Source organism: Lagopus leucura, unplaced genomic scaffold, assembly GCF_019238085.1.
Source record: "Lagopus leucura isolate 7727_CA_CO unplaced genomic scaffold, USGS_WTPT01 Super-Scaffold_100157, whole genome shotgun sequence".
NCBI classification, from domain to species: Eukaryota; Metazoa; Chordata; class Aves; order Galliformes; family Phasianidae; genus Lagopus; species Lagopus leucura.
This window is the reverse complement of record NW_024962334.1, coordinates 43,469,499-43,494,115: the sequence shown is the minus strand read 5'-3', so window position 1 is coordinate 43,494,115 and position 24,617 is coordinate 43,469,499. Positions and strand designations below refer to the sequence as shown.

The following is a 24,617-nucleotide window of genomic DNA, read 5'->3' as shown; positions in this document are numbered from 1 at the left end:
ATTTAAGAGGGCTGTAAGTATGTCAAACTATAGGCATGTAATGTGATTTTGAAATAAGAGAAGCATGGTATGAAGAACAAAAAAGGCAGTCAGCATGAAGATCTGTATTTCAGCTTTAATTTTTAATCACTCTCCCAGTCCATTAGGGAAGTGAAAACAGAATATGATCAATTGATGAATGTTTTTTTTCCAGAAATGTTAATTTCATTGTTATGAAGTAACACTTGTTACTGCAAAGAAGTTATTAGATTGTATATACATGAAGTAATACCCCTACAAGAAGTTAGATGAATAACCCTTAATAAATCACAGACCACTAGGGTATGCAGTTAATATCAAGATTAATTATACCCTGACTTGTTAAGTCATTATATTATAGATAGCAATGTTGAAATTTAATTTTTCACTAAAAACTGATGAATTCTGTACAGTTGTTTAACTATTTATAAGCACCCTTGAGATGCAAGCTAAAACATATTACTGTTTCATCATTTTGCCTTGTATAATGGATTAGTTAAACTTACAGTATCAATCACACCAAAACTTAATTTTGAGTTTCTGTTTTTCTGACTCAACCTTGTAAACACCTCTTTGTTTTTCATCTTCTGAAGCGTGCTATAGCAGGATGGTTTCGTTTTTGTTTTTTGATTTTGCACTTCTCTTCTTACGAGGATGACTGAAAAGCAGGAAAGCACAGGATGTATTCAGCCATGTTGAGGATGTGTTATGAGATGCCTAATGTGCTGTTTGTATCAAATATAATTTATGCTCTTGAGTCACCAGCATAATATTCTATCTTATCACCCCGTAATATTCTATCATTGTGCTGATTAAGGATCGGATTTGTTTAGAAATCAAGACACTGTCCAGTGAGGCTCAGCTCCTTGCATTGTGAGCAGTATTGGGTGATAAGTGGTGATGCACGGGCTTGTGCATAGGGCAGACATCCTCCAGAAGGAAAATGGTGCCCCTGTAATGGATACATATGTTGTGTCTTGGGTCTTTCCCTGCAGGGATGGTGTTTATTTTAGTAAATTATACGCAAGAATATCTAGGAAATGCTTAAGCTCTGCATCCTGCAGAGAACCATGGAACATGAACACAAGTTTAAATGGCTCCCCAAATATAGAAAGGCATCCCATAACTGAGAAGTCCTGAAGGGCATATGAGGAAATCATTGCCCATCCCCTGCTTTTTTTTTCCCCTGTGGATGGAGGAGAGCATCCTACCAGGAAGGAGCAGTAGTGTGCATTAACTGCCAGTACTGTTTTTTAATTGCTACCGAAAGGATTTAGTGAGGTAATAAATACAGTTACTGGTTTGAGGAGCTGCTTGTGTTAAGCAGTATTAAAATGGTCTTTAGATGAAGAAAGCAACAGCACACCAAGGCACGTTGTGCAGTTATTTAATGTAAGAAAAGCAGACAAACAGAAACAATTATAATAGTCATTCTTGACTTTTTTGGGAATTACTGACTTTTGATTTCTTAATGCTCACGTTTCTCTTATGTATCTGTTTTTTAAACTCTCTGCAGCCCACATGCATGACACTTAGAATTCTGAAGAACTGTCTGCACCATTTCCGCAACACTGAGCTCATAGCTTAAATGTTGCATGAGAAGAAGTGCGTGCCATCTAGACTAATTTAAATGCCATCCCTAATGGACATAGCAAGCATTTTTCCAGACTGATTCCAAGCACAATCCCATCATTGGGCAGGTCAAACATTGTCACTCCTGATCCTTCTCCCACCTGTGACGGCAGTGTTGCCGAATCAGGATCTTGAATTTTTATATGCATGGAAGACTCTGTACAAATAAAGTTTTTTCTAACATTTCTTTCATCTAGGCTTTCCTGTGTAGGTCTTTCTCCGAGAGAAGCATTTTCTCCTTTAGGAATTTGAATTCTTAAGACAAATGGGAAATCAATTGCATTGTGATTGTGAGGCATGTAAAGCGTGGAGGGCCTTGGGCAGTCCATGTGAATGCAAGTGCAGAGGTTTCGTGGACTTGTCTGTAGTGGGCATGTGGGTTCAGAAGCCTTATTGTCAAAGGATGAGGATTATGACAAGACATCTTTTATTCCTGTGGGGGACAATGAGTCCCACATCCTCATTCCTCATGAAAAGTTACACTACAAAGTTGAAGTGCCTCCTGTAATTTCACAAAGATATTTGATGCAAGCCTCAAGCTGTCTTTTCCATCTGTGCCAGACACAATTTTGTTGTTCTAGAAAATGACTGTGTGTTACAGTCTGTTACGTGGGGGCTTGATAAGACCTTGGAAGATTGATTATTTTACACTTTTTATCTTCAGCCTGCAAAGGGGATGTGCTGTGTGGCCACAGAGCTCGTGCCAAGCACATTGCCTCAAGTGGCACTTGTTCCTGAACTCCCAGCATTGCTGGAATTACGTTACCAGACCACAAGGAAAAAGTAGAACTCCACTTATTCCTTGCATACATATACATATATTTGTCTATATAAAACCTAATATATGTATAAAATCTATACATATGTTACTGAAGCAAGCAGATGCCAGCACTTTTTCCTATTCCCCAGTTTCCCCAGTAGAGTTTTTCTCTCTCACAGTGGAGAATGCTGAATACTGTCAAAGACAGGAGAAAAAGAAAAAGGAAAAAAAAAAGGAAATTAGGAAGGAAATTAAGGGAAAAGTGGGATATGTTATTGATGTGAGTCATAGCATCTTTCACAGAGCATAAAATAATTGTCTTTTCCATTTTTCATTATGAGGCCATGATAGCAACATTTTATAAAGTCAGAATACTGACTTTATTAAGCAATGTCTTCTTTAATTCTTGGACAACAAAAACGCTTTGGGCACTAAAGCAAAGCCTTAAGATATTTCTTGCTAACAAGGAGTCATAAAACACATAGCTTTTTTTCTCCTCCTTTCTCCTCCTACTGAAAAGTAAATGAGGGCATGTCTGCTTCAGTCACTGCCATAAGTCCTGGTTTTAAATGAGCTCATTTGAGTCCCAGGAGTGTGAGGGCAGGTATTGCAGCACTTGATCTATGCTTCAAAAGCAGTGTAGTTCAAGGTGTCCGGTGAGAAGACTGGGGACACGAGGGTCCCAGGCAGATGTATCAGATGCATCCCACTGCCAACTACTGTGATGAAATGCTGGCAGGAGCACGAAAGGCAGTGGGGTGTGCCTTCAGCTTTAAGAGTGCAATTTTCCACTGTGAGCTGAAATGGGGTGAAATTAAAGAAAGAAAAAAAAGTTGGGGGAAGGGAGGAAAAGAGGAAAAAATAGAGAAAAGGAAGAAAAGGAAACGAGAAAGGGGGGAAAAGAAGGGAAGGGAAGGCAAGGGAAAAGAAAGCCACTGGCTTTTACTTCTGCAGTTCCTCTGCTGCTTTTGCTCCTCTGATCAGGAATATTTTTCATTAATTATTCACAGCAGCCAGAGTCTCTCGCCATATGGGAGAAGAAGCTGTAGTGCTGAGCTCCCACTGCTTCTGCCCCTGGAAGGGGCTGCAGCCATGCCCTTGGCTGTGTGTTCCATCAGGGGAACAAAAGTCCAGCTCCACTCAGCTCGCTAAACGACAGTTTGTCTCTCATTTCCTTTGAAATGAAAACTAATGAATAAAAGAGAACTGGCTTCTTGTGCAAAGCTTAAGTAGGAGGGTCTGTAGGGTGAAATGTTCTGGTACCATGGTATTTTTTTTACGTTTTTTTTCTTTTTTATGTGAAGTAATAAGCTTTGATATTGTGTTTTATCCTGGCAACCGAAAGGCTAACTCTTGGTGCTCCCTTCATTAGTAGCTGAGACCAGCTGTGAGAGGAGGGAGTAAATGCTATGTAGCAGGCTGATCTGACAAAAAGGCTGTAGTTATACTGCTTCATTTGTTAACAGGTGGAGGTTGGCTGGAAAGAGATAGAAAAACCCTATGAAAGGACAGACAAGGCAGAGCAGGACTGGGTCAGCAGTGTGGGGGGCACTGGAGGAGAGTAAAATGCCAGCAGCAAAACAGCCACGTTCTCTCTTCCTCAAGGCCTTATTTGCTAATGGCTGAATATTTGTCCCATCATTAAATAACTGAGATTCTTTACATCAACAAGATGGGAGGTAGCAATGGACCAGAGGAAGTGCTGATAAATGCAGAGGCATTTATGTCAATGAAGGGGAAGGAAAATAAGGCCAGCTCATATGACCCGCCTGTCCTGCTGCTGCTGCTGCTTGATGGCAGCCAGCACAATAGCCAGTGTGTGGAGCATGGATCAGCTGTCACATCCTTTTGTCACTTCTTTGACACAGAACTTTTCACAAAATCTCAGTGCCCTTGGTGCCAGCTTTCTGTTCCTGAATTTGGTGACAGCAAATGTTACATGAGAAAAAGATGAGGTCTGTGACATGATAATTTTGGGAAACACTGTATGGTGCTGTGTAACATGGAGGATGTGTTCTTGTTGTAACTGAGTATGAACGTCACTATGCTGCTGGTGTCTTCACCAGGTAAAGTGGATTCTCTGTGTATAGTCATTGTAAGGGGAAGAAGAGATCATAATCTGCAGGTCAAAGAAAGGGTGATCAAGAGCCCATGTGCGTAATTCCCCTGGAGGTGTTCAAAGCCATGTTGGATGGGGCCCTGGGCTGCCGGATCTGGTGGGTGGTGTCCCTGCCTCTGGCTGAGGGTTGTGACTCTATGATCTTTGAGGTCCCTTCCACCCTAAGCCATTCTACGATTCTATGATAACTTGTGGGACCCAGTTTCCAGCAGTACCATTATGGAGGCAATACCATGGAGTTAGAGGAACTGTTAGTCAATATTAGCATGAGCTTGAAACTTTGATTGAGGTCTTTTGTGCAGATGTGAGTCCAGCTGTACCAAAGCCATCGTAACGTTTTGCTGAATAGGAGACCGAGTTCAGAAGCCAAATCCTTCTTTTTCAGAGTATACAGAAGAGTATGCAGCTGGAGTTAGAGGGATCATGATCTGATGAACGTGACGAGAGCTGATAAATGGGATTTTGAGCCATAATGACTTTATATTGTATTGCAGAAAATGTTGAGCTGTGCAGGCCAGTAGGAAGGAGAGTCCTGCTTTTAATTATGATTCAGTGTTATCTTTCACTGATAATAGCTTTCTTGTAATCATAAAATGCAAAAAATGCGCCTTGCTGGTATTTGTGTGTGCACCACAGTGACAGTACAATTAGAATGTAGTTTTAAATTAAATTTTTTTGTTTCTTTTGTTAATTTGAGTTTGATGGTTTTCCCCAGTGCCAGAGCCTAATTTGCAGCAGACAGAATTCCTTTAAATTGATTTTTAAAAATGCACCTACATACAGTACATTAACTTTGTCATTCTCTTATGGTATGTGTCAAAGAAAAATGATGTAACTTTGGATACTGAAGAGATGCATATGTAGAGAGTATGTTAATTGGTAGAGTTCCCATTCTTCTCTGGACATATCTTTTTCAGGCAGTGAGATCCTGCCTATATTAATTTTCATCTCTCTTTAAAAATAGCACAGCCTCAGCCCCCAACATTTGTTTTCTCCCCCTGCTACATATCTGATCACTTCTAAACTCCATTGTTAGCGATAGAAGAGTTTTATCTCTGAACACAGAGAAGGAGAAAAAAGGCACCACGACTCACGTCCTTGGGAGCGTTTCTGTGCCTGACTCCTGGTAAAGCCACAGAGAATTAAGGATCTGAACATCACTGAGGACATTGGCCTGTGCAGGGTGTAAGGAGAGGTTGTTTTCACACTGACAGTCTCATAGAGGGTGTTCTGAGAGGGCTGGCTGGGGTAGTTGGTGAGGAAATTCATATTGGAAGGGTTTTTGGTACCATAGCTTGTGTTTAAGATGTCCTTAAATCTCACAAGGTGAGTGCAGTGGACAAGGAGAGGAAGATCATAGAATCATAGGTTAGAAAAGACCTCCAAGGTCTTCCAGTCCAACTGTTCATCTGTTGCCAATATTTCCACACTAAACCATGCCCCTCAGTACAGCATCTATTTCTTGAGCAGCTCCAGAGACATTGACTCTACCACATCCCTGAGCAGCCCCTTTCAGCACACTTTTTCAGAGAAGATAGAGGACCTTCTTGAGATATTTAATTAGAAGTTGTTCTGAAGATCCTCAGCAATGTAGAGCAATATGGAGATGGCTCTCTCACTGTTGAACCTGTTCCAATCACTAAAGATCAGAAAGGAAATCCTTCTTCTGGGGAATAAGGGACTGGTGAGGTGCAGAGAATAATCTCCTTGCTTCTTAGGCACTCACCTTCTCCCTTATCTCTTTCTGAAGCACTTTTGCGTGGATGCAATGAAAATCCACTCAAAAGTCATTGTGCTTGCTTGGGCGATTTTTCTGTCCTTTAAAACCCTACTGCATGTTCAGTGCTGTTAAGGTGCTAGCATGAATTGTGCAGAGAGATTGAAAATCATCAAGATAATGCAATTGCTTTGCTGCTGGATGGCAGTGACCCTTGAGAAGTAGGTCTGGGTGAAAAATACTGTAATCGGTTGGTTTTAGGGATTTGGAATTAGACAAAGGAGGATGTACCTCCTGTAATAAAAGAGAAAGGAGAACTGGCTTCAGCAGGCATAGAGAAGACCAAGGTACTCAGTGAGCTCTTTGCCTCAATATGGGGAGACTTCATTGCTAATGCAGCATTATATGGGAAATAAAGTTGTGAAAGTTGGCACTTTGCTCTCCCAAGAAAAAAAATGACTTACTGTTTGTTGGTTTTGTTTACTGCCACCCAGAAAGTTTTGAAAATGAAAATAAATGACAACAAAGTTTTTTTGTAATGGGCTGTGAGAGCCTTGGTAAAAATAGAAATCAATTAAAATAGATGAAGCATTAAGACTCACAAACCTCTAGAGACCTTGGTGTCACTTTGCCTGACAGCAGCCCTTGGTGCTGAGCCAGTCCTCTGGCATTTCATGCTGAAAGCCCAAGTACCCTCGAAGAGCCATAATCCATCAAACTGCAGTTTTCCTAAGCAAGGACTGGACAAGAACCAGGGCGAATTATGGCTTCTTTTAAAAAAGCTTTCCTGGCCATCAGATCAGGATATGCATGAAATGGCTTCTGATTTGAGAATATTTGAGGTATGCCTGAGCATTTAGGAAAGGTGATGTGATACAGTCGTCTTCTACAGTGGATAAGATGGTTTGGCTTGAAATAAAAGTTCTGTTAAAAAAGTCTAAAAATAATCTGAATTTTAGCACTGAGAATAAATCTGGACTTGGCAGTTTATATATGTCCTGCACTGTATTTTAATTTTTACAGGATATTCAGACACTTGAGGAATGTGGCATCATAATGTGATTAATTTATGCTATATGGAAAAGATGAAAGGACTCCAGCATGCTACTAAAAATGTTATCAACCTCAATAAGGATAGGTTCTGGTTTAAAACAGGAAGGAATGTTTATTTCTTGTGAGATACTGCAGACTTATTTAAGGGAGATGTGTATTTATTATATATATTTGCTGAACTTGACTTTTATGTATAATGCATATCTCAGTAGGACAGAAACGTGTGATTTCCTTCACTAAAGTTTGAGTGTTTTAGTGTGTGCCCATCAGATATTATCATCAGCTGCCTGTAAGTTTGGACATTTTTCTTTGTTCAGTAAGTAAAAGAATTTTGCTTTGCGTCTCACCAGGGGAGCTTAGGTATCATTATTATGGGCTTTGATCAAATGTTTTTTTTTTCCCCAGAAGAGTTCTGAGCTGTCACTGCGGTGTCACCTCACGCCGTCCATCCACCCCTGGCCCTGTCCCATCACCATTATGGGACATGAGAGGTTGGTCCTATGTCTGACCAGCTTTGACCAAACACATCCACATCTGCAGGGCTTTTGGGAGCCATCACCTTGCAACACTCATGTTGGCCAGGGACATCATCTAAAATCCACCATCCTCCAGAAGTGGAAGTGATGATGAAAGGATGGTGTTTTGATCTCTTAAAAAGCAGCTGATTTATTTAAACCTCTGCTTAAAGACAGCAGGTTGCACTGAGGTGCTTCTCTTCTTTCTGGATGTTTATTCTTTTTTCTTTTGGTTGGTATTTGTTGGTTTGGGGTTGTTTTTTGTTTTTTGTTTTTTTTGTTTGTTTGTTTGTAATTATTTTATTTATTTGCTCATATATGCATGAAGCTTTGATTGTTGATGAGAGTCACGTATGTTTTGGCCAACGTGGGCCAATCTACCCTTCCATTGTCCCTGCCTATTTTAATTCACACATGCATCCATATTATAGGTAGACTGTCACAGGTTTGCTTCCCAGTAACCTTGCAAGGTTTTTTTTATTTTCTTAGCATGCAGTGCAATTTCTACATCTTGAATTTGATGGACACCTCAGGAGAGTGCAAAATGAAATGATAAACCCATTTTCTTCCCCCCGGCTGTTCCCATTGCTTTGGTGTTCCTGCCCCAGCTGCCCTCACAGCTTGGTGACCACAAAACTCTGCTGTCTTAATGGCCAATTCTCACATTGTTCCCAAACAAATTACTGAAGAATTACATTTTGTTCACTTCATGTTTTCTTTCCTGAAGCACTTACAAACAAATTATTTACAAAATGGATTATAGGAGAAAAAAAAAAAAAAAAAGTGTCTAGGATTTAGTAAATTATTAAACAATTTCTTATGCTGTTTTTCTGCCCAGGGAGATTAAACACCTCACCACTTCCCTTATCACAAATCCTTTCTTGGTATTCAGAGTCAGAAATTGAATGTTATATTCTATTTTTCTGAAATAGAGTTTCTCTAAAAACTGTTACTGTCTGTTAGCAAGTATTAGCATCGTGGCATTTGATACCCATATGATGTTTTGACAGCTGAATTTGATTTCAGTGGTCTTTTCCAACCTTAATAATTCTGTGATTCTGTGATTTGTTTGGAACTGGGAGAAGTAAAGGGGAGTTTCTCAAAGCTTTCAAATCTTGCAGAGAGGTTTATTTTCCCATTCCTTGAAACTAATTGTTCAAGAAATAAGGTGGAAAAGTGGCATCCTAGCATGCCTTAGCAGCATCATCTTTTGCAGATGTTCTTTGTATGGGAATGAGCTGTTTGGAGGTTTGTGTGCATGTTGGGTTGGATTGGGTTGGATGGAGCCAGGTGTTCAGTGCTTTATGGTGGCGAAACTGAAGTTAAGTAAGCTCTGTGGCACATGGGGTCTTATATCTATTATAATCTGCAGCATTTGGGCTTTCCAAGTCTTTTCATGGATCTGATGGAAACACAGATTCTTATGAAATAGAATCCTAAGCATCAAACCAATTTGAGGTGATGCTGTAGCAGGTATTTCACCCTAGCAAATAGTTTGGTTCAGTTTTAGTAGCAGAACGTAAGTACTTATATCAAACAGTGAAATGAAGTCAAAGAAAAGCTGTTGATTTTATCAAGTCTGTTGCTATTGGGAATAAATCTTTAATTATGCCTTGAATTACAGTAGCAGTTATGTGCCCCTGTGAGCACTGGCAGTCCCACTGTGCCAGGAGCTGTAAAAGGATCTAGGACATGGTGGATGAGTGAATCAAGCTGAAGTTGGAGAATGAAGATGATTAATAAGAATGCATTAAAGCAGAATCATCCCAATTCTTGAGTGAACGTGTCTCAAATCACATACATTGTGTGCCATGCATGCGTGCAGCCATGGCCATCTCCTTTTTCATAGGCTTCACACAGAAGATGGCCATGTCCTTGGCTGGAGCTGTGCTTCATGCAACAATCCCAGCTTTGTTCAAAGCTGGATGTTAACTCACCTAGAGAAAGAGCTCCTGGCAGGATTTCAGAGGTTTGAGAGAGTTAGACTTGTTCAGCATGGAGAAGAGAAAGCTTTGGGAGAGCAACATTATGGCTTTCCAGTGCTTGAAGGGAGCCTGTAAGCAATAGGGAACTGACTTATTACATTGTCTGTTAGTGATAGGACAAGGAGGAATGGTTTTAAGCTAAAAGAGGGAAAAGTTAGATTATATGTCAGGAAAAACATTGCTTAATCAGAGGGCAGTGAGGCAGTGGCATAGACTGCTGAGAGAAGCTGTGGATGCTCCATCCTTGGAGGTACTCAAGGCCGGGTTGGATGGGGCCCTGGACAGCCTGATCTTGTGGGGAGCAGCCAGCCCATGACAGGGGGTTGGAAATGGGTGATCTTTAAGGTCCCTTCCAACCCACACCGTTCTGTGATTCTATGATTCAGAGTTCACAGTTTCTAATTTACTTTGGAAATACCTCTTTGTCTCTCTGTCCCTAAGCACTAGGGAAAATTGGGAATACTTAGAGTAGTAATATTTGTGCATATCTGTGCAATATCTGTTTATTTGTGCATGGTAAGGTGCTAAGAGAGTGTTGTGATGTGATTACTATGCTTGAGTACAAAAGTCATGTGAGATGCCAGTTCAGGATTGAAAGATGCTGAATTAATCTTCCAGTGCTGTTAGGTTTGGAGGGAATCCAAAATCATTTCATCACAGTACTCATAAAAAATGATGGGAAGTTATTAAATATCCATTTCTACAGGAACGGCACAGCTAGGAATTCCAGATACTACTGTATTTAGATTTTTTTACAGACTTTTTTGGTAAATTTAGAAGTAACTGTTTAGCTTTATCACTGGAATGTGAAGAAAAGCGTAAGAGTTGTCTTTTTTCACCCCCCTTAATCATTCTGTTGACTTGTGCAGGAAAGCCCGTATGCATCCCATGCCTCATTTGTAAAAGCAGACCAGGTTTTTCTTCCTCTCACTGAGGTCTCTGAAATGTCACCTTTAGCATCTTAACAGTGGAGTTTGCTGTAGAGAAGGAGAGGAAAGGAAATAAAAAGCCCCAGCAAAAGCAATTTGGCTTGAATTCAGAGATAAAGATGCAGTTATTTGCTTATTATTGTTTACCTGTATTATGATATGCTCTAAGTTCTTTAGTGATTGAGGTCTGCGATCTGCCAGGCAGGGTACCAAAAATTATTCCTGCCCAGGAAGAGCCTCCATCCTAAATTCAAGGCAGGAGAGCAGCAGAGGACGCAGACATGGGGGAATGTGTTATCAATCAGCAATACAACAGGAAACCTCCCACTGTAACCGCTTCTATGCTAACAGTTTGCTGCCATTACCACTGCAATTACTATTTTGTTTTTGCAAGGCAAGGTTAATAATCTATTGATACGGACTAACGACTCTTCATCTTATTTGTAGTATTATTCAGCAGTCAAATCTGCAGCAATTTTGTGTTATGAAGAGCTAATTAATGACAAGATTATTTTTCCATTGAAGGTCATAGGAGTTATTGCCAGGGACAAAAGTGTTTATTTCCTGAACAGTGTATTTATTCTGGGCTGTGCTTGGAAATTTGGGGGCTGGCTTGCTACATACGTTGTACTCACCATGCTGTGTCTTCAGGGAAAAGTTATAATCCAGAATAATGGAGCACAAATAGTAGGTAGAACACACCTGAATTAACTGTGTGACAACAAGATTTCTTTCTTTACTCTGTTTGAGTGTAGCATTTTGGGCTGTGCTCGGGTTATTTAGTTAAAATAGGGAAGCAAATCGAAAGTTCAAGAAGCAGAGCTTGCAAAAGCACTTGCAAGAATGGCAGGTATGGTAACCATACAAAAGGTTTTCTATAAACCCCATCCAACCTCCCCCAAGCCCGTAAAGTTCTTAGGCAGGCTTTTGTTTCATACAATCACTTTTCACTTTATTTTATTGTATCCTTTCTGATTTACACTGGCATAACTGAGAGGAGAACTCAGTTTCCTGTCTGCACATGTAGCAATGCCACTGGGATTTCCAACAGATGTAGATCACTTTATGTATTCTGAATGGTCTGTAGGTGCATGACACCAGATAGCAGATACTCTCAGTTACTTTTCTTTAAGGACAGAAGTGACAACTCCATGTAGAAAAGTACTCAAAGGCCACCATGACCTGCCCTCTATGGCACTCTTGATACTTCAGGGATTTTGGCCCAAGATGTATAGCATTATTGGTAATACCAGTGCTTGCCAAGCAATGTCAATCCGTTAAAAGAGTAGATAATGGCAGGACAAAAGAAAATGGTTTTAAGTTGAAGGAGAGAAGATTTAGGTTGGATATCAGGGGGAAGTTCTTTACAGAGGGAGTGGTGAGGTGCTGGAACAGCTGCCCAGAGAGGTTGTGGATGCCCCGTCCCTGGAAGTGTTCAAGGCCAGGTTGGATGGGGCCCTGGGCAGCCTGGTCTAGTATTAGATATGGAGGTTGGTAGCCCTGCATGTGGCAGGGGGGTTGGAGCTTCATGATCTTTGAGGTGCCTTTCAACCCAAGCCAGTCCATGATTCCCTGATTCTTTGATTCTATGATGTCTGCAGTGTCCTTCTTTCATTGAACAGCACTGACATAGCTATTGAAAACAAAGATGACTGAATTCTTGTCTCAAAAAGCTATTATTGTAATATTGCCACCACGCAGGCAGACTTTTGGCAGGTTTCAAATAACTATGCCAGAAATAATTTTGTTGACAGCATCTTGGATCAGAACACGTCCTGCCTTCATCCCTAACATGTCAGTGCAGTGATTCTTTCACAGGGAGGAAAATATGTCACCACAAATCCATATTTTAGAGTCTTAAAATACTGTATCTGTCTGGATTTATGGCTTCAAAGTCAGGTTCACAGGTGGGTAGTGTTATTTTTCAATCATAAATGAAGATGAGAGTGATAACATTTACAGTTTGTAATACGCAGCATCAATGGTGCGTGCTTACTTTAAAAGCTGTGGTAACTTCTGTTTTACTTCCCTAATCCAGAAGGAATTAAGGTTTTATGTAAGAGATAGAAGGGGGTGGAAATGGATAAGTGAAAAAGGAGAAAAAAGAGGCTGACAGACTCCCTCCTTGCAGAGGTCATACAGGCTTTGTGTGAATTCTTCCTAAGAAGCAGAGGGCAGGTGATTCACATAGATGATTGGCTTTGTTTTGACATCTCCTATCCTGTTTTTAGGTAGGTTGTTTTGTTGGGGCAGAAACTATGTGTACTTGGTTTATACTCAGATTTCAGCATTGAAGACAAAGTAATAACTTCAGAATTAACAGCTGTAGTTCACTGTTGAGTTTGGATATAGAATCTTTCAGTAATGGGCAAATTAGACCTTTGTGCTGCACATTGGAAACAAACCCTTTGAGATGCCACTTCAGGAGTGCTTCTTATCTGCTTAAATCCTTGGCTGCCAAGGGCTTAATTAAACACATTCCTGGCTTCTGGAACCCACACAGAAGCTTACCTGAGCAATATAAACAGCTGATGTATGCTTGCAGGTGCTCCTTTTTAAGGGATGGGAGCTTGTAGCCAAAGACATGGGGAGCTAGGGAACAGTAAGGCTGTAACATCTTGGAGGTGAAAGGTGGTCACAGTATCCCTTTGGAATATTTTGAAATGACAAGAGGTAATGGCCTTAAGTTGCACTGGGGAAGTTCAGGTTGGATATTTGGAAAAAAATTATTCTCAGAAAGAGTGATGATGCATTGGAACAGGCTGCCCAGGGTGTGGGGGTGTTACCATCCCTCAAGGTGTTCAGGAAATGTGGAGGTGTGGCACTGTGCTGAAGTGGTCACAGGCATGGGTTGATGGTTGGACTAGATGATCCTATTGGTCTTTCTATGATTCTGTGAATCAAGAGAAATAAAGCTAGGAAAGACTCAAGACATGGGTGCTGGTTTGTATGGCATTGTGTTCTGATGTCCTGTAACTAATTCCATTGGAAGAGACTACAAGTGACTGAGAACAACAAGGCTGCTGTCCAGGCCTGTCCTCAATAAAGCTGTTTGCCTTTATTTGAAATGTCATTTATCTCCTCTTTATTTGGGAAAAATTTCTGATGATGTTTTGAAAGCAAAATGGAAACATTCCTTCTGCTTCGCTGCAGTGTATTAAACCCCAAAGTTTTGTTGGTGAATAGTTTTCATGATGTGTTAGAAGTTCCCAGTTTTAGTTGCTGTGCTTTTGCTCCACTATTGATATAATGACTAAAGAATTAATGGAGTTTTGATATGATAACAGATTAAATGGAAGTATCAATGCATCGAAAGCTTGAGAACATGTATGAATGGGGAAACTTTGTGGTTTGTAGATCTGGGTCTGTAGGTCTAATTCAAACCCATGAAGTAGTTCTCTCAACTTTAAAACTTACATTTGGGGAGCTCATTAGTTTCTTTCCAGGGAGTGTTTCCATCAGTCCTGTAGAGCTGCCTGCACTTCCCTCTGCATGTCCTTCAGACACAGACAGGGTTTGCAGTGGCTCTACAGAAGCACTGTGGTTTTTCAGCTGCTTTTCCCCATTTCTCCCATCATCTTCTTGTGTCACCCTGTGCCCTGTTGTGGAAAGAAGAATATTTCTGCCCCTTTATAACAACACCTGGATTTTTTTCCGGGGTTTATTTGCACTCTCTGAAATGTAGTCCAAAATACTTGCTCAGTAAAGGTGTTCTGTCCTAAGATGAGATTAATATTTGTAAAGGTACCCAGGATGAAGATGCTATAAAAATGCAAGTATTTACATTCTGTTTGCTTGGTGGCAAAATTATGTTTCTCAAGGACCCTGACCTACTTTTCAGATTCCTCTATAAATTTGTTCCTTCTAATTACTTTGCATTTCAAATAAAAAGCCAAGTACACTTGAGAAAAAAGCAAGGAGGGAAGAGGTTGCTAAAAAAGTTGAAAATAAGCATTCTGGATCACAGAAGCCCTTACTCTATTACAGGCTTTTTGTGTTCCTTGGGGAGAGGGAGGGGAGCAAGAAAAGGCTCTGAACAGGTACCAGGATGTTTGTATTAGAAAATCATTAAATTATACCTCAGAATTTAGGAAATGAAGCAAGAATCCTAAATTAGCGTCACGGTTCGGCCTGGTTCAGCTGGGTTCCCTGACAAGTGGGCAAAGGGATCTATGGACTCATCAGCATACTGATGACAAACCATGAAACCATGACAATTAGAGAGGTCAGCATGAAGGTTGAGCTTTTAGAGTTGTTCAGGCTCTGAGGTCTGATCTCTGGAGGGAAGTCAGCTTTCTAGGAAAGTGGAGAGCATGGATGCTTCATACTGTAGCTGCTTCATGCATGAATGAATTCACTTTCAGTGTGCAGTGATAAGGGAAAATCCAGCAAAAGATGAGAGTAAATGCAATGGGTGTGCTAGACATGATACCTGTCTTCATGTCCTTAGACCTAACAACATAGGAATGAAGGAGAGGTGGCTTGAGTGGATGTGATGTTTTCTTAGAAGGCAAAAAAGGTCACCATGGAGATATCCTAATGGATTTTTATCTCCCTATGTGCCCCTGTGAATTATTTATCTCCCTGTATTCCTCTCTAGTATCTTATTTTAAAAGTCATCTGAAAGTTACTGGAAAGCTCTTCATTCAGACCTAATAAGGGTAGGTAGGAAATGGGCCTTTGATAAGCAAGATCGGTGTAGGCAGGCGATGCCTGAGCATCCTGTGGGCACAGTGCACTTGTTTATCACATCATCTGATTTAGAAGGAATTATATTGACACCACAACGTATTACAACATCATGAACTGTACTCGGCTTACCTGCTTGCCTGACCATGGCCACGTGCTGTGGTTGCGCAGGAATACTTTGCTCTTCACTTTCTGCAGTTTGTTTCTGTCTTTCAGTGCCTTTTCTAAACATTTGCTTTCCTTTAATGTTTCTAGGAGCTGGTGGGGAGTAATCCTCCACAAAGAAACTGGAAAGGAATTGCAATCGCCTTACTTGTTATTCTTGTTATCTGCTCCCTGATTGTCACCTCTGTTATACTCCTGACACCAGGTATTTATCACTTTTAACTCATTTTCATTCTGTTTTCTTCTATAATTTTACACTTCCAAGAGTAAAAGGACTGCAAGCTGACTGCAAAGTCAGCATCTAAGGAATCATCCTTGGAGTTCTTTAGCTTGATGAGATGCTGAGTTCAATACCATTTGTAAGCAGATTGGTTTAGAGTTTTACATTTTGACTCAAAGATCAAGACCACTGCTGAGCTGAAGGTACCAGCATGAGAAACTTGGTTCCCTCAGCGCAGATTGCAAGTGTTGTTTTAGAGGTAGAGGGCACCTGAGACATTGATGTGGGGCACTCAGTTAGGACATGGCACTTCCTGAAGTCCATGCCCACATGGAGCTGCAACCAACAATTCACTGCATACCTAGGAGCATCTACCATGGCATTGAATACTATGTGTAGGCACCTAAATCCTTTCACTGCACTGGCTTTCATATCAGACCATGGTGTTTCAGCTTTACAAAGCAATTCCAGATAGGTATGTGCTAGATAACTCCAGCAGATAATTAGTAACTTCCCTATAAGAAATTCTTTAAGTTAATCTTGTTGCGGAGCTTCAGCACAGTTCTGTACATGGAATCTTTACAAATTACTTCTCTTGTAGTAGCTGTTGAGGTTGTAGTTTTGAATCTTAATGTGATATCATTATGATTATTGATTATTATGTATTATACAGCTCTTGAAATTTCTATGACTTCTTAAGCAGAAGTAATGTGCTTTTGCTGCTCTGAAAAGCTTGCGATCTAAATATGAAAGGACAGAGGAATGAGATGAAAAGCATAGAACACAGTGTTGGAAAGGGTTAGGAGCTACAAAACATAGAATAAGGTTGATCACCTGTAGAGGGGTGTGTAGGAGAAGAAAAGGTTTTCCTCGCTGGATGAGTACATGCAAGCACAGATGGAATAGATGAAAGGCAGCAAGGGAGAAATTAAACTACAGGAAATGGAAGAGATCAAGGTGGCGAAGAGGAAAATTGAGATGGGAACTGCAAGGCAGAAATTTCTAGGAACTCGTGGCATGTGAACTGACATGCAGTTCTGGCCCATCTTCCCTGACACCATTCTTATCCAATAGTCCTGCTGTAAGAGGAGAGAGCGACAAACAGAGAAACACAGGACTTCACATAATTAACTGAAGAATGAGTGAAACAATCACTGAGGTGTCCTTTTGATTACTTAATGATATGCTATGTTCAGTTTATTTCATGCTATCCAGAATTTGTTAATGTAAACATAAGCAGCGCATGGTCACACTAGAGTAATTAAGTGATTAAATTAATTAAGGTTAAACATAATTAAGAATCATTCTTTAAATTGCTTTTGCTAGGGTTCAGATTAACACCTTTGGGTCATGCAGTTCATCTCTGAGGCATTTTAAGGCATGGCCTGTGGTCTGTATTCACATCGGGCAACACTTACTTGCTGTGATAAATGGTACCCATTAGTTATGGAAACGTTACCTCCTACTTTATGGAAGTTGAATCCCTGTCTTTTCAAAAATGCATGCTGAAGCACAGATTCCTAAACCTTTACCTGTGGACTTCGTGATGCTCTCAGTGGCTTTCACTGCACAGATGAGAGCACAGGTACAGCTTCCATAAAGAGCAAGATCCCATGTAGGTGGATACGTGGGGAACAGCACAAATACCTTAAGTACAGTCTGAGTCACGAGTCATTCCCTCCACGTGAACACCTGTAATAAGAATGTCTATACAGACAGTTAGAATAGTATCTAATGAGGATTAGGAGCTCTGGTTTCAGTTCTGGCCTCTACCATAGACCTATTTAGGACTTCTCCTGAGCGTTACTCCTCGTCCTCCATAGAGGAGGTGACTCATGATTTACATTTATGTATTTTATATATCCATTAATGACTGTTTTGACTGTAGATACCACAGTGCTGTTGTCCAGGTAAGTGGTGATACAGAAAAGGTGTACTGAGCATTGAGACCGTGTTGTTAATGTTCTCTTAGAAAAAAAAAAAAGAAAAAGTAACTATGAGTTATTATGATTAGCTTCTATTTTAGATGATGTGAACTGGGAATGTGAAGTGCATGCACTGAGAACTAAGTAAAAGTCATGTGTATTTATGTGTTCTTGGTATGTGCACATACACAGACATTTTGTATTTCTGTGTATACGCGTGTATAGAAATAAATCACCCAGGTATTAATTAGCACATATTTAGCAAGAGTTCCAAGCAGCACCTTTGAAAATGTCTCTGTTTAAAACTGATCAAAGTGCCAAGTGAATTTATATGCCAAAACTTCAAACCACGTTTTTGGGGGTTTCTGATATAGCAGAATGGAATTTGGGTTGGTTTATTCCTTGTTGGTGTTTCTGAACTGTCCCCTGCATGCAAATACAAAACCCTGAGCTTAGTACTGCTTCTGTTTTTATTATGGATACAGACTGCTTCATGGTGAGGCTCTGCCAAGGGTAAAATCTGATAGCTTAGGTTGCTGCTGTGGCTTGGCAGCAGCTGAGATCAGTCTTCCTTGGGCCACTGGCCCTGGTGCTTGTTATAAGGACATGCGATGGCACAGGGTTAACAAGTGGCTCATTTCACAGGCACTGCTAAGTGAGACATTGAGGCTGGCTTGGCAAACATCACAAGCACAGTCACTGCTAGTGCTGACTGCACATAGCACTTCCCACCAGAAAGGTAGGAGAGAGGAAGATAAAGAAGCCTGTCCAAAAGGAGATGCAGAATCTGCATCTACCTGCCCTAGAATAGTTCATTGGATGGAGAAATGTTTATCTTTGGGTTTCCAGAAAATACAGTGATGGATATTTTAGCTGTTAGCCAAGGGAAGGACAGAACATGGAAGTACGGAGGCATAGCAGATTTGTGGATGTTGGGAGCTGCTGCCAACAGTGAAAGTGATGTTGGAAAAAATCCTCTTCTCTGCATCTCTCAAGTGGATAGTGCAGCCTGGCGTGAGCAGAGTGAAATTCTTGAGGATGCTTCACACTTAAGTCTTTCTTCTGATGGTAATATTGGAGTCTAATCTGACACTACTGTGCTAGTACAAATATAATTTGCATTTTATCTCTGCATTTCATGCTTGTACCTATCTTGGCCTTCTCCCTGGCTGGGAAACCATTGCTCTTTTAGTATGTCCTTTTGGTTTGAAGGCTGGTTTTACAGTACAACACCAACACGTGTCATGCAGAGATGCTCTAAAACATGCTGAGCATCATTCAGTGCATACAGAGAGTAATTTAGAGCAGGCCTGGGATATAGTCAATATACAGGCTTGCAGTCCATGCTCAGACAAAGAAAAGTGGTTAGCTGGATCACCAGCTGGTATCATCAGGATGGCATTTGCCCATAATGTGAACATCAGAGCAGCCTCATGCAAAAGCAAGAGTGAGTGTTAGAATGGGGAACAGACAAGGCTTGTTTAGCAGAGCAGATGCTGATTAAGGTATTTAATGATTTAGGGGGAAAAAAAAGGATTCATATATATCTGCAAGATTCTTCTGTAAAATCAATTAAAACCTTCCAGCTGTGGATTCAGCTTCAGAAAGGCTGAAATCCCTACTGGTTATGGTTTCTGGGAGGCAGGACTCACCCTGCTTCAGGATTATCTCATAAACTGGAAAGAGCACTGTTTGCATTCAGCTGGCTTAAAATGGGAGTGCGGTACTGCTAGCTAATTCTGAGGATTCTTAGGATTATAAAATCCTAATAAAACTTGAACAGTTTTATGATTTGTATATCTTCTGATATTTTAGAACAGTATTCTTAAAAGAAGCAGTAACTGATGAAAGCTTGCATTTAATAATGCAGTTGCCTATGCCAAAGGCTGTGTGTGTGTGAGACCTGCCATTCCACCCACCTTAGAAAAATGTGAGGCTATTCATATAAGTGATAAAAGTGTGGGATGGAAGCTTTCCTAATTGACAGTTGCTCACTTCTTGCAGCATATGGCGTCTGTACGGGTCTCATCCTAACAATTATGTGTGTATTTGTATTAGCATGTGCAAATGTTTATAGACATGCATGTGCACACACACGTATCAAAGCTGAAGAGAAGGCCCAAAACTACAGAAGTTTTCATTAACAAATCTATACCAAAATATCATTAGGCATTATGCTTAGGAAAAGACTGTTGGTATTTTGTTGTTTGTTTTTTTTTTTAATATTGTTCCACTGGAACAGGTTGCGCAGAGAGGTTGTAGATGCCCCATCCATGGATACATTAGGGCCAGGTTGGCTGTGACTCTGGCAGCCTGGTGTAGTGGTTGGCAGCCTTGCCCATGGAAGGGGGGGTTGAAATTAGATGATCTTTGAGGTCCTTTTCAACCAAGGTCATTCTGCAATTCCATTCTCTGAAGAGCGAGGCTAAGAAGGACTTAATTTTGTATGGCTTTTGCTGCTTAGCAAGAGCATGTAAATATCCAATGTGAAACCAGATGTGAAAAAGTGTCATTTTTTTAATTCATAAGTATTACACAGAAACATTAATTTCCAACAAAAACGTGTATTTTAAAGCTTATCCACTGTGATACAGGGAGCTCTGTTGGGGTGGAACAGGGCTCAGTTCTGCCCAAGCACTGAGCAGGAAAGCAAGGTGGGGTGGGAGTTTCTGAAGTGCTGGATCAGGGCTGCCAAGAGATGGACATTTGCAAAGCAAGACATACCTGTCAGCTTGCAGTGCAGAGTATCCCAGGACAGTGACCTGTAGCTGAGCCCCAGGGCTGATGGAAGGAAAGGTGGCTGAGATTGCCTGATCCATGAGACAGCCTCAGAACATTGCTGAAACTGAAAGAAAGCTTGAAAAAAACAGCATTGGTATCACAGAGGGAAAACAGGCAAGGAGGTCTGACCTTTTCTGTTTTGTTCTGAGCTTTTTGGAGTTTTGGATCCTTGTTACATTTGTGTCCTGATGAATGAGATTTCATCAATTCAGCCCATGTCCTTTTGGGTGCATTAACTTAAAGGATGTGTTGATAGATGAACCCAAAAAATCTGACCAGAGCACGTTTCCCATCACACTTTTGAAACTGAATCAGAAGTAAAAAAATTCATTGTTTTCACCGAATTCTCTCAGCATGCATGTGTGCTGTTTGGTTGCTGGGTTTCTAACCTGGCACTCAAATCATCTGTCCTTGTGTTGTCTGCACCATTGCTGTGCAGGCCCTGGTTGGCATCTGCCATATGGGTCTGAGGCTGAAGAGATATGAGGGCGAAAGAGGTGGTGGGCAACATGCTTGATTCTCTGCTTCCCTGACTTGAGGAAGTTCCAATAATTCTGCAGCAGTGTGGTATCCACCAACTTACTGAGATGCTCTAAGGTATCCTCAGGTGTGATAGTCAGGACATGGTGGACAACTTCAGAGCCTGAAAGTGTATTTTTGTCTGCTGTCTTTCTGCTGGGGCCAGAGAAATGAAGCATGCATCCTTAATTAGCATTCCAACTTGCCCCTGTGTTAGACGAAAAGTCAGTAGATCTGAATTTTTCACCAAAAGATCACTGGTTAATCAAATATTTTATTATTTTTTTTCTCCAGCTCTATGACTGAGGTTAACATAGTACCTATAGAATTATGGAATGTCTTGGGTTCAAAGGGATCTCAAAGATCATCCACTTCCAGCCCCCTGCCACAGGCAAAGTTGCCAACCAGTAGATCAGGCACCAAACGAGGATGCCCCATCCAACTTGGCCTTGAGCACCTCTATGGATGGGGCATCCACAAACTCTCTGGGCAGCTTGTACCAGTGCCTTACTGCCCTGTCAGTGAAAAATTTACCCTTATCAAATATAAATTTCTTCTAATCTAAACCTCCCCCACTGTTCCCTCTTGTCCTATCACTGCCCATGTAAAGAGTTGATTTCCCTAGAGTCTGTGAGACCTTCGGCAGCTAATGTAGTCTGATGCTGCAGAGAAAGAAGGAATGGTAAGAGCTTACCACCCTGTCCCTTCCCAAAGCTCCAGCACAGAGTTTCGTTTGTGCCTTTTCTTATGCTTTCAGGGTGGCATTTGGAAAGCAGCACCTGAACCAGCTGTTCCCTGACATTCTGCTTCACTCTGCATAATATCCATGGGTGCCCTATGATAGAACCTTACGCCATGGTGGAAACTAACTGCGACAGTTTCCTGAAGTTCCTCTGACCTATTATTTTCATAAAATTATGCAGAAGAACTTGTCTTAATACGTCTTGGTACACTGGAAATCAAATTAAGCAGTGTAATTGAAATGTCAATCAGACTTTAAAAAAAATAATAATAAAAAAGAGCACTGGAGTCTCTCTTTTAATTTGGTGAAAGTGATCTGTACTGACACACCTTTTGGAGGAACAAACCATCGTTCAGAGTTAATTTTTAGTGGTCTCTGATAGCTCAGAGATATTCCAGACATAAATAACTAAGAGATTTCTGTTTGTGAACTATTAAATGGTTCTTTGCTGCATTAAAAATACGAAGGGGTTTATGAGTGATAGAAAGCTTAATGCGGACCATTTCTGAATGCAATATCATAGGGCATTACTCACTTACTATACTTTCAGATACATTTCAAAGTAGAATTAATAACTTTTTGAATGTGTTACAGTTGAAGATAACAGCTTATCTCAGAAGAAGAAGATAACAGTGGAAGATCTCTTCAGTGCTGATTTCAAAATTCATGACCCAGAGGCTAAATGGATAACTGGTGAGTGAGGTACAAATAATTCTCCGGTTTGTTCCCTGATCTCTCTTTGTATTTCCTCTTTTGTTTGCCCTATTCTCTTCTTTGCTCCTGAAATTACACAATCACGTATGTATCATAGAATCACATACTGGTTGAGGTTGGAAGGGGCCTCGGTCATCTGTCTAACCTTCTGTTCAAGGGTGGTAGCTAAAATAGGTTCCCCAAAAATGCAGTCCTCAAATTCCTATTCCAGTTTTCCTCCTGATTTATAGATACGCATATGCAAAAACTACTGGCCTGTTCTTCCCATTTTTCATTTGAAGATCTCCAGTGGACTCATAGCTAGGCACTGACAGCTGTAGCCTTTGTCCCTAAGAGCTCCCAGGATTCAATAGGTGATGGTTAGAAGAAGTGGTTAAAATCATTATTTCACCATAAACAAATCATTTTCTTTATATTCCCTCATCAAAATACTTCTTTTCCAGCAGGGAGGTGAAGTGTTGCTAAGCAACTGCAAAACAGTGGCCCAGGAGCAGCCAGTCTGGTGCTTGCACACACACCATGTACTCTTTTTGTCTTATGCTGCTGTGTGTTTTCTAGTCAGAGGAAAACCAAGTAATGCTGGAATTAATACACGTAGTGCTTGCTGGAATTGAGCTCTTTAGGGGACGAAGAATCCAGCTCCTGCTGGAAGTTGCAAACTGAAGAAGCTTCGGCAAGAATAAGTTGATCCATTGTGTGCCATTCATGTAGGTTCCAGTCCAGTTCCTTTTCTCTCTGAAGTTATTAGTCTTTCCTTTGAATTTAATAAGGGAACAGGATCAGTTCCTTCCTTGTGTTTGGCTTTCCTTGTCTACTACGCCCATTTGGAGCACTTATAATACCCATAACCAAGAGAGAGTGCTGAAGGGTTGTGTTGAATGAGCATGTTCCCCAGTCACCCTCATCCTAATGGTCCTAATAAAGGAAGAGGTGCTTTTATTGAGATGTTCGCTGCTGTTTTTTTTAGTTATTTGATAGACTATGAGGGAATTATAATGAATGAAACTTCTACAGGAACAGAGAGAATGGAACACTGCCATGGGGCTGTGTATAACCTCTCCTCTCTGATGCATGTGTTATTTTGTTGATAAAAGGTGTTTTTCAAGTTACATTCACATATTGATGTCGTATGCACTTTCATTAAGAGTCCAGTCCTAGCATGTATTTGACTCCATTTCCCTTCTCTCATGCACTCTAACTCCAGTGAGTTTTGCCTGCCCTGATGTTACAAAAATATTGTTTCTGTTGAAGAGAATATAAAGTTGTATTGAGCAAAACTGCCTAGATATTTTTGAAGGACTTGTGTTGTTGCTTTGCTATTAATACCACTGATACTGATTTTAATATAACTAGAAAATTTATTTGTAAATCCATAAATATTCTGTATACAAAAGTAATTTGGTGTTTGAAGACAAGACTGCAATCTGCAGTCCTTCATCCAAGGACCCATAGCCATTTTGCAACATTAATTTCTTGCCTGTGTTATAGTTGCTTTTCACAGTTCTCTCTAGCTGGCTAAGTGGTGAAATCTGGATCAAGAATTCTGATAAGCCAGATGAAAGTGCAGTAGCCTGATTCCTAAGCACACTTTCCCATTGGTGTCATATTCTCAGTTTAAGTGCAAATGAAAGAATGCCTGCAGCAGACTTGTAAAGCTCCATACAGCAAGAGCGCTGAAATGGCTTAGCAGAAAAATTGCCTATTTAAGTGCCACAAAATGAGTGATTCTAGCAACATTTTGTGGAGAATCTGAACAAAAAAAAATAGATACCTGTGTTCTATCCTTGTTTTCCTTCTCCTCCTACGATTTAATGTTGCGCAGTACCACCATCACTCAGACATCTGCAAAATTCAGTTCTCTCAGCTCTTTAAATCTATGTTTCCTTCCTTTCCCAGAAAAGTATTTATTTACAGGATGACACATTAAATTATTCTGAAAACTTACTGAAATTGATGGGATGTGCTGATGTTTAAGGATTTTTTTGATTCGTGGTGGGCAAGTAGAAATAATGAGTGTCAGATCAATAGCACTGTCATTTCTCCGATTTCAAATGAGCTAAAAAAAAAAAAAAAGAGAGAACTGGTCTCAAATCTGACATAACTGTACTTCCATTGCAGTATTGGTTATTACAAT

The 24,617-nt window shown here is 40.6% G+C and overlaps 1 protein-coding gene across 1 annotated transcript in view; it reads left to right on the top strand.

Moving 5' to 3' along the window:
* The window catches only part of DPP6 (dipeptidyl peptidase like 6), a 364,672-nt gene that overhangs the window by 192,407 nt on the left and 147,648 nt on the right, over positions 1–24,617 (top strand). The window contains exons 2-3 of the mRNA XM_042888547.1: positions 15,673–15,787; positions 22,364–22,462. Coding sequence (XP_042744481.1) covers positions 15,673–15,787; positions 22,364–22,462 — 214 coding nt within the window. The remainder of the gene's footprint in view (positions 1–15,672; positions 15,788–22,363; positions 22,463–24,617) is intronic.